Source organism: Bos indicus x Bos taurus, chromosome 16, assembly GCF_003369695.1.
Source record: "Bos indicus x Bos taurus breed Angus x Brahman F1 hybrid chromosome 16, Bos_hybrid_MaternalHap_v2.0, whole genome shotgun sequence".
Classification (NCBI taxonomy): Eukaryota; Metazoa; Chordata; class Mammalia; order Artiodactyla; family Bovidae; genus Bos; species Bos indicus x Bos taurus.
The window spans coordinates 21,122,485-21,135,199 of NC_040091.1; the positions used below are offsets into that span (position 1 = coordinate 21,122,485).

The window sequence follows — 12,715 nt, forward strand, 5'->3', positions numbered from 1 at the left end:
GCTTCAGTCCATGAGGTCGCTAAGAGTCAGACACTACTGAACGACTTCACTTACACTTTTCACTTTCATGCACTGGAGAAGGAAATGGCAACCCACTCCAGTGTTCTTGCCTGAAGAATCCCAGGGATGGGGGAGCCTGGTGGGCTGCCGTCTATGGGGTCAGACTGAGTCGGACACGACTGAAGTGACTTAGCAGCAAGTGTTAATTAAGTCCATAGTTAAGTCAAGGGCAGCAAATGGAATTAAAAAATAAACAAAAGACAGTATGTGGATGAAAAAATGCATCGAAGAAGCGTGTTTTCCAGGAGTATGAGGCCTGAATTCTTGGAAAGCCAGGCAGAATTTGTTTTTCTTAGAGAGCTCTGTACATTTAATATATGCTTAGGCTATAATTAAAGGTGATGTGGTTTCAGCATCTTGATCTTTTTTCACCTAGGATATACTACTAAATGCTTTTTTCTAGTTTACTAGGATCTTAGAAATTATCCATCTGAATTTGTAATCTATATGAGAATCTGGATGGAGAAGGCAATGGCACCCCACTCCAGTACTCTAGCCTGGAAAATCCCATGGACAGAGGAGCCTGGTAGGCTGCAGTCTGTGGGGTCGCTAAGAGTCGGGCACGACTGAGTGACTTCACTTTCACTTTTCACTTTCATGCTTTGGAGAAGGAAATGGCAACCCACTCCAGTGTTCTTGCCTGGAGAATCCCAGGGATGGCAGAGCCTGGTGGGCTGCCGTCTATGGGGTCACACAGAGTCGGACACGACTGAAGTGACTTAGCAGTAGCAGCAGCAGAGAATCAGGAAATTAAACAAAAAGTTAACAAAAATGAAGCTCAAGTGGGCTTGTTCCCAGAATACCATCATAGTAAGACAGTTAAAAGAACTAAAAAAAAAAAAAAAAAAGACCTGTAAAGGAAGGAGAAGGCAGAAATTGATCAAGACAGTTGTTCAGTTGATTAGTTGTGTCCAACTGTGAACCTGTGGACTACAGCACACCAGGCTTCCCTGTCCTTCCCTATCTCTCGGAATTTGCTCAAACTCATGTCTATTGAGTCGGTGATGCCATACAACCATCTCATCCTCTGTTGTCCCCTTCTCCTGCCCTCAATCTTTCCCAGCATCAGGGTCTTTTCCAGTGAGTTGGTTCTTCACATCAGGTGGCCAAAGGCTTGGAGCTTCAGCTTCAGCATCAGTGCTTCCAATGAATATTCAGGATTGATTTCCTTTAGGATTCACTGGTTTGTTCTTGCTGTCCAAGGGACTCTGAAGAGTCTTCCAGCGCCACAGTTTGAAAACATCAATTCTGTGGTGCTCAGCCTTGTTTATGGTCCAGCTCTCACATCCGTACATGACTACTGGAAAAACATAGCTTTCACTAGATGTTATTTTGTTGGCAAAGTGATGTCTCTGCTTTTTAATGCACTGTCTAGGTTTGTCATAGCTTTTCTTCCAGGGAGCAAGCTTCTTTTAATTTCATGGCTGCAGTCACCATCTGCAGTGATTTTGGAGCCCAAGAAAATAAAATCTGCCACTGTTTATACTTTTTCCCTGTCTATTTACCATGAAGTGATGGGACCAGATGCCATTTTATTGGTTTTTGAATGTTAGTTTTAAGCCAGCTTTTTCACTCTCTCTTTCACTTTCATCAGGAGGCTCTTTAGTTGCTCTTCACTTGGGAATTGCTTATTAAGAATTCTTTGAGAGTTAAAGAAAAGTTTGCTTAGACATGGGATCTTCCATATAATCTTGAATCAGTAGGTTCTTCATTGAAATTCTCTTATATTCAAGATTGAAAATATTCAATTCTTATGATTCAACTTTCAGTTCTTTGGTGGGATGTCACAGTGTCTTACACAGTTAGAAAATCATTGATGTTCTTACTCAAATTCTAAAGATTTGGGGCTATATTTTACTTCTGTTGATTTCTACCAGAATACATTTTTTTAATATGAAGGGGTTTTTCGTATGCTCTTAATTTCATAGGCAGAACTTTAAGATAGGATCTGTCATCACCACTACCACATCTCAGTGCAGGAGGCTGCAAATAAGAGTTTATTTGTTGGATCTTAAGAACTACAATTTGAGGGAGGCAGATTTGGATAATCCTGGAAGAGAAAGAGACAGGGACTTAACAAAAGTCACCCGCCGAGAATTGTGATCGACTGACTCAAGTCAGGGATTTGTCCTTAAGGAATCATGAGTTGTTTCAGGGTAGGAGGTCCAACAAGTAGATAAGACTCTGCTGTCATGAGTTTCTGGCAAGTGTCCTGAATGGCTTCTTCTGATCAGAAGGTCAGATTCCATCCAGGCAGAGGTATACATGAGTCATACTTCTCTAATGGCTTCTTGGCTCCGTTTTAGAGGGCTCTCTTAGCACACTACTGATTCCATTTTGATTGTCTTTCACACATGTAGGGGAGATTTACTAACTACAGTTGTAAATTGCATAAAAAAAATTACAGCAGCAAAGGTATTAAGATGAATTTAGCCAGTGGTGTGAACCTGTTTTAGTTTAGGTGAAAATAAATTAAAATGAAAACATAACGGTCTTCTTAGGGGAAGCAATGAAATCAGCTGTTGCTTTTAAATATAGATATGATTATCATGTTTATTTTTTTAGGATTTGACTTAATTTTTCCCCCTTCAAAACTGAAATGAGTTCAGGTTCTTAATTATTTGGTATTAGATTAAAGAATCATTCCAAAGTTCTGTTTTCCGTTTTCCTTTTCAGTAGCTGCCAGTGTCTGTGTTTGATCCTTGAAATGGAAGCTGATTAACATTTTGAAGGGTTGTCTTCATCTTCAAAATCAACACTGACTGTTTCTGTGTGATCTTGATTAAATGTTTGCACAGAGCCAGGCCAGTGAGGGTGGGGCCTATTTTGTTTCCATGTGTCATATGGTTTTCATTAAGTTTTTGCATTTAAGTCAGTTTTATTTTTCAGTTGATGTAGGCACAGAGAGTTGTCCTGTAGGTTGCTTTAGGTCATTGAGTCATTGTTGCCTTGCAGTAAATCTGACAGACTTCATAAGCTGGTAAATTTTGATCAGTCAACACAACTTCATCTGACAGAGGTAAATATCCGAGTCTCATGTATACAGTTTGGAGCCTTGTCTCTTAACATTATATTTATATCAAGGTGAAGAATGGGAAGTATATTTAGTTTCTTTCCAATCCTAGACCTCTATCTAAACTTTCTCATTTGTAGTGTTGTTGTAGTCAGCAGTAAACTAGTAATTCAAATCCAGAACTCTCTGGGTTTTTTATTCCTATTGTAATTGTAATACATCAGTTTGCCATTGCTTCTGTTTTAGAAACAAAACAAAAACTTTTAATTCTCATGATGTCTCAAAAGTTAATGAAATCTCTCTAGGGATTGGACTTCCCTGGTGGCTCAGTGGTAAAGAATCTGCCTGCTGATGCAGGAGATGAAAGTTCGATCCCTGGATCAGGAAGATCCTTTGGAGAAGGAAATGGCAACCCACTCCAGTACTCTTGTCTCTGGGAAATCCCATGGACAGAGGAGCCTGATGAGCTATAGTCCATGGGGGTCACACAGAGTCAGACACGACTCAGTGATTGAACAACAACAGTATCTAGCGATCACCTTAGGCAAATTTTACCAATGAATGACACATTTGGAATTTGCCTCACACTTTTTCTCTTTCTCTTAATCTCTGATCCATCTTTTCTTTGTGGGTGCTCCATTTTTTAAAGGAAGTTTTATACTTAATGGAAAGCCATCTTTATGGAAAAGATTCAGTAAGTTGCAATTATGTGTATCTGTTGTGTGAGATAATTTGCCCAACTTCTGACTTTGATAGAAATTAACTTAAAGTGTGCTTCAGTTCTCAGTGTATTTTAGTACTCATTCTACTGTGTAATTTTTAGGTTATAACAGATGATTTAGTAGTATATTGTGTTCATGTGTGGTGTTGGAGAAGACTCTTGAGAGTCCCTTATGCAAGGAGATCCAACCAGTCCATCCTAAAGGAAATCAGTCCTGAATGTTCATTGGAAGGACTGATGTTGAAGCTGAAACTCCAGTACTTTGGCCACCTGATGCGAAGAGCTGACTCATTTGAAAAGACCCTGATGCTGGGAAAGACTGAAGGCAGGAGGAGAAGGGGATGACAGAGTATGAGATGGTTGGTTCCTTTTCTCCTTTGTCTTTAGCTTCTCTTCTTTTCACAGCTATTTGTAAGACCTCCTCAGACAACCGTTTTGCCTTTTTGCATTTCTTTTTCTTGGCTGTGGTGTTGATCACTGCCTCCTGTACAGTGTCACGAACCTCCCATAGTTCTTCAGGCACTCTGTCAGATCTAATCCCTTGAATCTTTTTGTCACTTCCACTGTATAATCGTAAGGGATTTGATTTAGGTCATACCTGAATGGTCGAGTGGTTTTCCCTACTTTTCAATTGAAGTCTGAATTTTGCAGTAAGGAATTCATGATCTGAGCCACAATCAGCTCTTCGTCTTATATTTGCTGACTGTATAGAGCTTCTCCATCTTCAGTTGCAAGGAATGTAATCAATCTGATTTTGGTATTGACCACCTGGTAATGTCCATGTGTAGACACTGTGTTTTTGGAAGAGGGTGTTTGCTATGACCGGTGTGCTCTCTTGGCAAAATTCTATTAACCTTTGCCCTGCTTCATTCTGTATTCCAAAGCCAAATTTGCCTGTTACTCCAGGTATTTCTTGATGTCCTACTTTTGCATTCCAGTCCCCTATGATGAAAAGGACATCTTTTTTTGATGTTAGTTCTAGAAGGTCTTGTAAGTCATCATAGAACTGTTCAACTTCAGCTTCTTTGGCATTAGTGGTTGGGGTATATGTTCAACTTCAGCTTCTTCAGCATTAGTGGTTGGGGCATAGACTTGGATTACTGTGATACTGAATGGTTTGCCTTGGAAATGAACAGAAATCATTCTGTTGTTTTTGAGATGGCACCCATGTGCTGCTCAGCTGGTTGAGAATCCACCTGCAATGCTGGAGACCTGGGTTTGATCCCTGCATTGCGAAGATCCCCTGGTGAAGGAAACAGCTACCCACTCCAGTATTCTGGCCTGGAGAATTCCATGGACTGTATAGTACATGGGGTCACAAAGAGTTGGACATGACTGAGCAACTTTCATCATCTTCCATAGTGCCCCGTGTAAGTGGTGCTGGAAAAACTGGACAGCTCGGTTGAAAAGAATGAAATTAAAACACTTCCTAATGCCATACACAAAGATAAACTCAAAATGGATTAAAGACCTAAGTGTAAGACCGGAAACTATAAAACAGAGGAAAACATAGGCAGCATCCTCGATGACATAAATCAAAGCAAGATCTTCTGTGACCCTTCTCCTAGAATAATGGAAATAAAAACAAAAATAAACAAGTGGGATATAATTAAACTTGAAGGCTTTTGCACAGCAAAAGAAATTACAAACAAGGTGAAAAGGAAACCCTCAGAATGGGAGGAAGTAATAGCAAGGGAACCAACTGACAGAGAAGTAATTTACAAAATATACAAGCAGCTCATACAACTCAATACTGGAAAAACAAACTGCCCCATCAAAAAGTGGGAAAAAAGACCTGAACAGACATTTCTCCAAAGAAGACATACAAGTGGCTAACAAACACATGAAAAGATGCTCAACATCACTCATGAGAGAAATGCAAATTAAAACTACAATGAGATACCACCACACATCAGTCAGAATGACCACCATCAAAAAAAGTCTACAAACAATAAATTCTGGAGAGGGTGCGGGGAAAAGGGAACCCTCTTGTGTTGCTGGTAAAAGTCAAATGCTGGAGAGGGTGTGGAGAAAAGGGAACCTTCTTGCATAGCTGGTGGGAATGTAAATTGATACTCCCACTATTTTGGTAAAGCATACGAAACTCCATGAGCAGGGGATGGGGTGGGCTTCAGGCCATGGGGTCACAAAGAGTTGGACACGACTTAGTGACTGAACAACAGCAGCACCCCCGGGGGTTTTGGCTTCCTTGAGGTCACTGTTCCAGGCTTTCCTCGCTGCCTGACTGTAGGCACTGTGCTGGAGTCTCCCAGACTGTTTGTCCAGTTATCTTTTTGTAATATTTTCCATTACTTTTTTCTTTCTGCTCTATTTTCTGCATGATTTCCTTAGCTTTGTCTTCTCACCTTTACACTTTTTTTTTTCAGCCATCATGCTTCTATTTCTAAGCTTTTTGTTAGTCTCTTAATGTTTCTTTTTTAAAATAGCAACTGTTCTTATTTTGTAGATACAATATAATCTCCTAACTCTTCAGGGATATTAATGGTATTTTCCCTTAAGTTGTTTTTTTTATTTGAATACTTTCTTTTTCTTAGAAGTTGCTTTTTAAATGTTTGTTTATATTATTCTTCCTCTTCTTTTTGATAAATCTTATTTGTTCATGATTAGAACAAATACTCCTAGAAAAGTTGATTGGATGCTCTGAATATGTGGAGTTTGTCCACATGACGTGAGCTTTAATGTAGCCTTCTCTTAGTGTGTTATTTAGTAGTCACTGGTTAGATTTTCTATGGAGTGTTCCTGATCTCCTCCCTGGAGGAAAAAGGTCTGGCTGCCAGCATTTTGGGAGTCCACCATGGGACTGGCGGGACTCCTTATTGGAGGTGACGTGTATGTGCTTGTGTGGAACTGAATCCCCTGGTTTTGGTACCGCCCCATGCTTTCATCTGGGCTAGCCCATTACCCCTCCAGAGGTTAAACCTCTAGTCTTCCGCCAGGAGAGTGGGGAGGGGAATCCAGGGGAAACAATCTGATTGTTTCTCAATCTAACTTTCACCCAGTTCTCTTTATCTTGATTCCTTGTTTCTCAATCTAACTTTCACCCAGTTCTCTTTATCTTGATTCCTCCGTTCTATCCTTACTTGCAAAAGTACCAGAACTGCCCATTCCTAGGTTTTGTTTTTTTTCCCCTGAAAAGTCTGCAGGGTGAGTTGGATTAGTTGTCAGACTGACAGTTGGAGTTGCAGGATTCACCTTCCTTGGCTTTGCCAAGACATGATCCATCTGCTTCTACCTTCTAAAATCGTGTTGCTGTTTTCTCTTTGGATCTTGTCCTCATGGATTGAGCTTCCCAGGTGGCACAGTGGTACAAAATCCACCTGCTAATGCAGGAGACGCAGGTTTGATCCCTGGGTCAGGAAGATCCCCTGGAGAAGGAAATGGCAACCCACTCCAGTACTCTTGCCTCTGGGAAATCCCATGGACAGAGGAGCCTGGCGGGTTACACTCCATGGGATCGCAGAGTGTCCAACGGGCCGGAGAATTCCATGGACTATATATAGTCCATGGAGTCCCAAAGGGTCAGATATGACTGCGTGACTTTCACTTTGCTAGTGACTAAACTTGAGTAATTAACTTGGCAGAGGTGTTACAGTTAATGGTTCAAAGTGGATCTCTGTTCATTGGGAACAGCTCTGGCTTATTTAAGTAAGGTGAGATTGGCAGAGAAAACTTGAGCTGACTCAGGGAAAATGGCCTTTTATTCAGTTAGGTAACTGAATCTCACAGAAGCAGAAGTTTAGGAACGCGGGTGTGGTCCTGTAGAGATGAGGAATGGAGGCCTGTGGGCGTCCTCCAGGAGCAGCGTTATGCACTGCCTTTCTGCTTCGTCGCCCTCTGTCAGTGGCGGCCCAGGAGCAGCGTTATGCACTGCCTTTCTGCTTCGTCGCCCTCTGTCAGTGGCGGCACAGAAAGCATTGGAACTGATGGGTTTAACCAACACAGATGTCTCTCGTTTCTTCATGCTGGTTAAATTATAGTACAAAGTGTACTGTTTGATTCACTAAGTCAGTTCTGAAAACTTTTTCACATTTATATGCTCTCCAGTCTTCCGGGTCTATTTAGGAAAAAGCTTTGACGAATAAGCCAGAAGGACATTTTTTCCTGTTTGTGATAGCATCCTTTTTAAAAAAAAAAATGGTATTATTGTTTCAGGGCTATATTTTTTTAAATTAAAAAAAAATGGCTTCAGAATTAGATAAGTAATCTCTTAACCCTGTAAGTGTTTTTAACATCTTTTCTCCTAATAATTGCTTTTTATAGGTTAATAGGCTCCCATAAAGTAACGGTTTTCTCTAACCAAATGGGTTCTTATATATTTAGATATTTCCCCCACATTGTGTATTTCTGTGCATGGAGTAAGTAGAAAAGCACAGACTGTTAGCTCCATGAAGACAGGGACTTTGTTTTGTTCATCTCTCTTTCTCACACTCGGGACAGTGTTTGATAGGCAGTTCTCAGTGAATATTTGTGGAATGAAGAAACTAGTTCAGCCTCCTGCACTACTTAATTAATGCCACAAGGTGGTACTGTTGTACCATGAAATAAAAGGCTGTAATTCTCAGACTCTCTTGCATGGTTTTATATAAATCCTATGAATAAACAAAATGAATTGACTACCATTATGTTTATTGCCTGGTTCGGTTATTTACGGTTTTAGCGTGTGACTAGTCTTTTGAGTCCATGATTTGGGGAGGCAGTGAGATCATAACTTATATAACATTTGGTCCAGATTTTTATCAAATTTTAAATGTGAGAGCATCTATAAACACCTAGCACAGTATCAGGTTAGTTTCATTTTTCACTCTTTCAATTAATTTTGGGTTAAAATACCATGTTAAAAATTTCTGTGTGTTAAAATAATTTGCCAAATGTTTTCTAATAGGTTATCACTGAATGTGAAATATTTTGTAAGTCTGTTTTGATTGTTAGAAGACTTAAAAAAGTGATCCCAAACCTAGATTATACTATATCACCACAAACAATGCGCCCCCCCCACCCCCCCCCAACACTGCAGATAAAAAATATAATTCTGCCTCCATGGTTCTTGTATGATCAGATCAGATCAGTCGCTCAGTCGTGTCCAACTCTTTGCGACCCCATGAATCGCAGCACGCCAGGCCTCCCTGTCCATCACCAACTCCCGGAGTTCATTCAGACTCACGTCCATCGAGTCAGTAATGCCATCCAGCCATCTCATCCTCTGTCGTCCCCTTCTCCTTTTGCCCCCAGTCCCTCCCAGCATCAGAGTCTTTTCCAATGAGTCAACTCTTCACATGAGGTGGCCAAAGTACTGGAGTTTCAGCTTTAGCATCGTTCCTTCCAAAGAAATCCCAGGGCTGATCTCCCTTAGAATGGACTGGTTGGATCTCCTTGCAGTCCAAGGGACTCTCAAGAGTCTTCTCCAACACCACAGTTCAAAAGCATCAATTCTTCGGCACTCAGCTTTCTTCACAGTCCAACTCTTGCATCCATACATGACCACAGGAAAAACCATAGCCTTGACTAGACGGACCTTTGTTGGCAAAGTAATGTCTCTGCTTTTGAATATGCTATCTAGGTTGGTCATAACTTTCCTTCCAAGGAGTAAGCGTCTTTTAATTTCATGGCTGCAGTCACCATCTGTAGTGATTTTGGAGCCCAGAAAAATAAAGTCTGACACTGTTTCCACTCTTTCCCCATCTATTTCCTATGAAGTGATAGGACCGGATGCCATGATCTTCGTTTTCTGAATGTTGAGCTTTAAGCCAACTTTTTCACTCTCCACTTTCACCTTCATCGAGAGGCTTTTGAGTTCCTCTTCACTTTCTGCCATAAGGGTGGTGTCATCTGCATATCTGAGGTTATCGATATTTCTCCCGGCAGTCTTGATTCCAGCTTGTGTATCTTCCAGTCCAGCGTTTCTCATGATGTACTCTGCATATAAGTTAAATAAGCAGGGTGACAATATACAGCCTTGACGTACTCCTTTTCCTATTTGGAACCAGTCTGTTGTTCCATGTCCAGTTCTAACTGTTGCTTCCTGACCTGCATACAAATTTCTCAAGAGGCAGATCAGGTGGTCTGGTATTCCCATCTCTTTCAGAATTTTCCACAGTTTCTTGTGATCCACACAGTCAAAGGCTTTGGCATAGTCAAGAAAGATGTTTTTCTGGAACTCTCTTGCTTTTTCGATGATCCAGCGGCTGTTGGCAATTTGATTTCTGGTTCCTCTGCTTTTTCTAAAACCAGCTTGAACATCTTGTATGAGGCTCACATTTTTTAACACAGTACTACATATTTGTGTGTATATGATCATAATGCATACAGTTAATCTATCGTTTGTCTTGGTTTTACTCCTATTATAAAACAAAGTGTTGACAGGTTTGTTTTGTAGCCTAGAATTTTAAAATTTCCTTATGGTGAAATTGACTTTTGAATATTTTGATCATGTACTTTCCCTTAGACTGAAGCGAAATCAGAAGAGGGCCCAGGATGGACGATCTTGCGTGATGATTTCATGATGGGAGCGTCCATGAAAGACTGGGACAAAGAAAGCGATGGACCAGATGGCAGCAGACTGGGGTGTGGAAGTGACTCTGACACATAACGCTGTATAAGAAACACAGTTTACATTTTGTTTTTCCTGGAAAAATAGTTCATACTCTGAAGGTTGGGAAATTATAAAGGTTGCATTTGTAAGAAAGCCAAAAGACTTTCATTATTACCAACTTTGGTGTTTCCTTTTTTCATGTAAACTTTGTTAAAATTACATTTCAAACCTTATATGATTTTAAGCATTGTTCCTTAGAACATTTGTAAAAAGAAATATTTCTACTTGAGAGGTGCATTTTGCTAGGTTCACTATAGGTTTACATATTGCTCTTGGATATTGGTATTTCAGCTATCACCGGTGTTTGTGGAAATGCAACATCAATTTATAATTAAAATGAACTCCTTGATGTTAGTGTTTTTAAGCCTCTAACTTACAGGCCTGAATATGTATATTTTTTGTGGGAAAGGGTGGGTGGTGGTTTTTGTGAGGTATTGAGAAAACCTATGTATTAATAACAAAATTTTTAAATCATAGCATTTCTGATTTGGGGTAATGATTTTATTTATAGATACTCTGGCAAATAATGATTTAAGAAGTATAAAATTTCTACTTATATGTTGCCTTTTATATGCTAAGTAATGTATATAAATAATGACTTAGATTTATTTTAAATGTTGTTTATTTTTGTATGAGAGATTTACTGAGGTGGAAATTCTCATATTTAACTTACACAGTGAGGCATAATTTCTTAGGAAGCATATTTGACATGTTCTAGTTTCTCTTATTTTCCCTATTTTTGAGTTTTTCCTCCTATATTTGAGTTAGCTTAAATACTCTTTTATGGACGGACTGACCAGTGAAATGGTAGACAATAGATGCGTAGGTGTGTGCTTAGTCACTTCAGCCGTGTCTGACTCTTTGCGACCCTATGGACTGTAGCCCACCATGTTCCTCTGTGCATGGCATTCTCCAGGCAAGAATACTGGAGTGGGTTGCCATGCCCTCCTCCAGGGGATCTTTCCCACCCAGGGATCGAACCAGCATCTTCTGCAGCTCCTGACTTGCAGGCAGGTTCTTTACCACTGAGCTAGCAGGGAAGCCCAGACAACAGATAGTCTGCATCAGAAAGCTGCATCTGAGTTGACACTTGATTCCTTATAGTTGCCTTAAAGATTACTAAATTGGGTGACTTTTAAAGTCTAGATGTTAAACAGAAAGAGATAAGAAAGCAGGACTATTTAAATACCATTCTAAAATTTCTGTGACACTGGGCCTAAGCTGCAAAGTTTGTAGGGGAATTATTTAATAAAAGTCATCTGTTCTTTTTTATAAAAGAGTTCATCTCTTTCGCCATCTTTCCATAATAAAAATAGTTGCCTCCTACTACCCAGTTGCACTTGTTTGCGTGTGTTATATATGGAAGGATAATCCTCCCCTCAGAACTATGCTAGAGCAGAGATGTTTATATTTGCAAACCCATTTGAGTGTTACAAGTATTATGTAACCAGAGTCAAATTAGTCCATGGCCTGGTATTTGTTATCCTAAAAGGAAGGTATACATCTCAGATATCAAATGCTTAAACCAGCAGAGCTCAAAATGCATTTTTATATTTATCCAAACTTTTGAAATTTAGTGTTTTCTTGAATTATAGGACTGCTATTTTGTCAATGTAATATAAATAAATGTGAACAGATATTCCTCAGTAGTAACACGAGCATCTAAATATCTCAATATAACTTAACACACATAAATATTTCAGTGCAACCTAATACGTAGATAATTTTGAGAAATTTGCAGCACCTAAAAATTTACCTTTTCAGAATCAAAGATTTTAATTTTTTTTTTTTGCTATTTGTTTCTGAATCATTAAAGCTTTGCAAAAATTCTCCTGTACTAACATCAGGTGATAGAAATGGGTAAATAACTTCTCATTTAGTTAAAAAAAAAAAAGTTGTTTTTGTATAGTCCTTGGTTTAACTTCAAACTGATAGTAAGAGAATATTTGTAGATTTTCTTCTCTCAGAAGCTGTTTTACTCCAAAATAAAATTGAAGTGCTGTTATAAGGAAAAAAATGTATCACTTATGCTAAAAGGCTATAAAGCATATTTAAATTATGTGAAATAATTTTTATTATAAAAGATGGAATGTTTTTTGTGTATTAGTATTTCTGCATATTGACTATCAAATAATTGAGCAAAATACCACCATACATGAATCTAAGGATTAGCATATTATTTTAGAAACTAAGTGTGTATCTTTAGGTGAATGTTTTAAGTAATCTCTCATCTCTACCCTAAATATTTTACCCTACCACATTTAAATTCTTCTGACACCTAAAATATAACAATATTTGGGCATATGTTTTG

The 12,715-nt window shown here is 39.2% G+C and overlaps 1 protein-coding gene across 1 annotated transcript in view; it reads left to right on the forward strand.

Moving 5' to 3' along the window:
- RRP15 (ribosomal RNA processing 15 homolog) overlaps positions 1–12,498 on the forward strand; it is a 54,937-nt gene extending 42,439 nt beyond the window's left edge. Inside the window, exon 5 of the mRNA XM_027564454.1 lies at positions 10,258–12,498. Within this exon, the coding sequence (XP_027420255.1) occupies positions 10,258–10,401 (144 nt within the window). The 3' untranslated portion in view covers positions 10,402–12,498. The remainder of the gene's footprint in view (positions 1–10,257) is intronic.
- Positions 12,499–12,715: the final 217 nt, after the last annotated feature.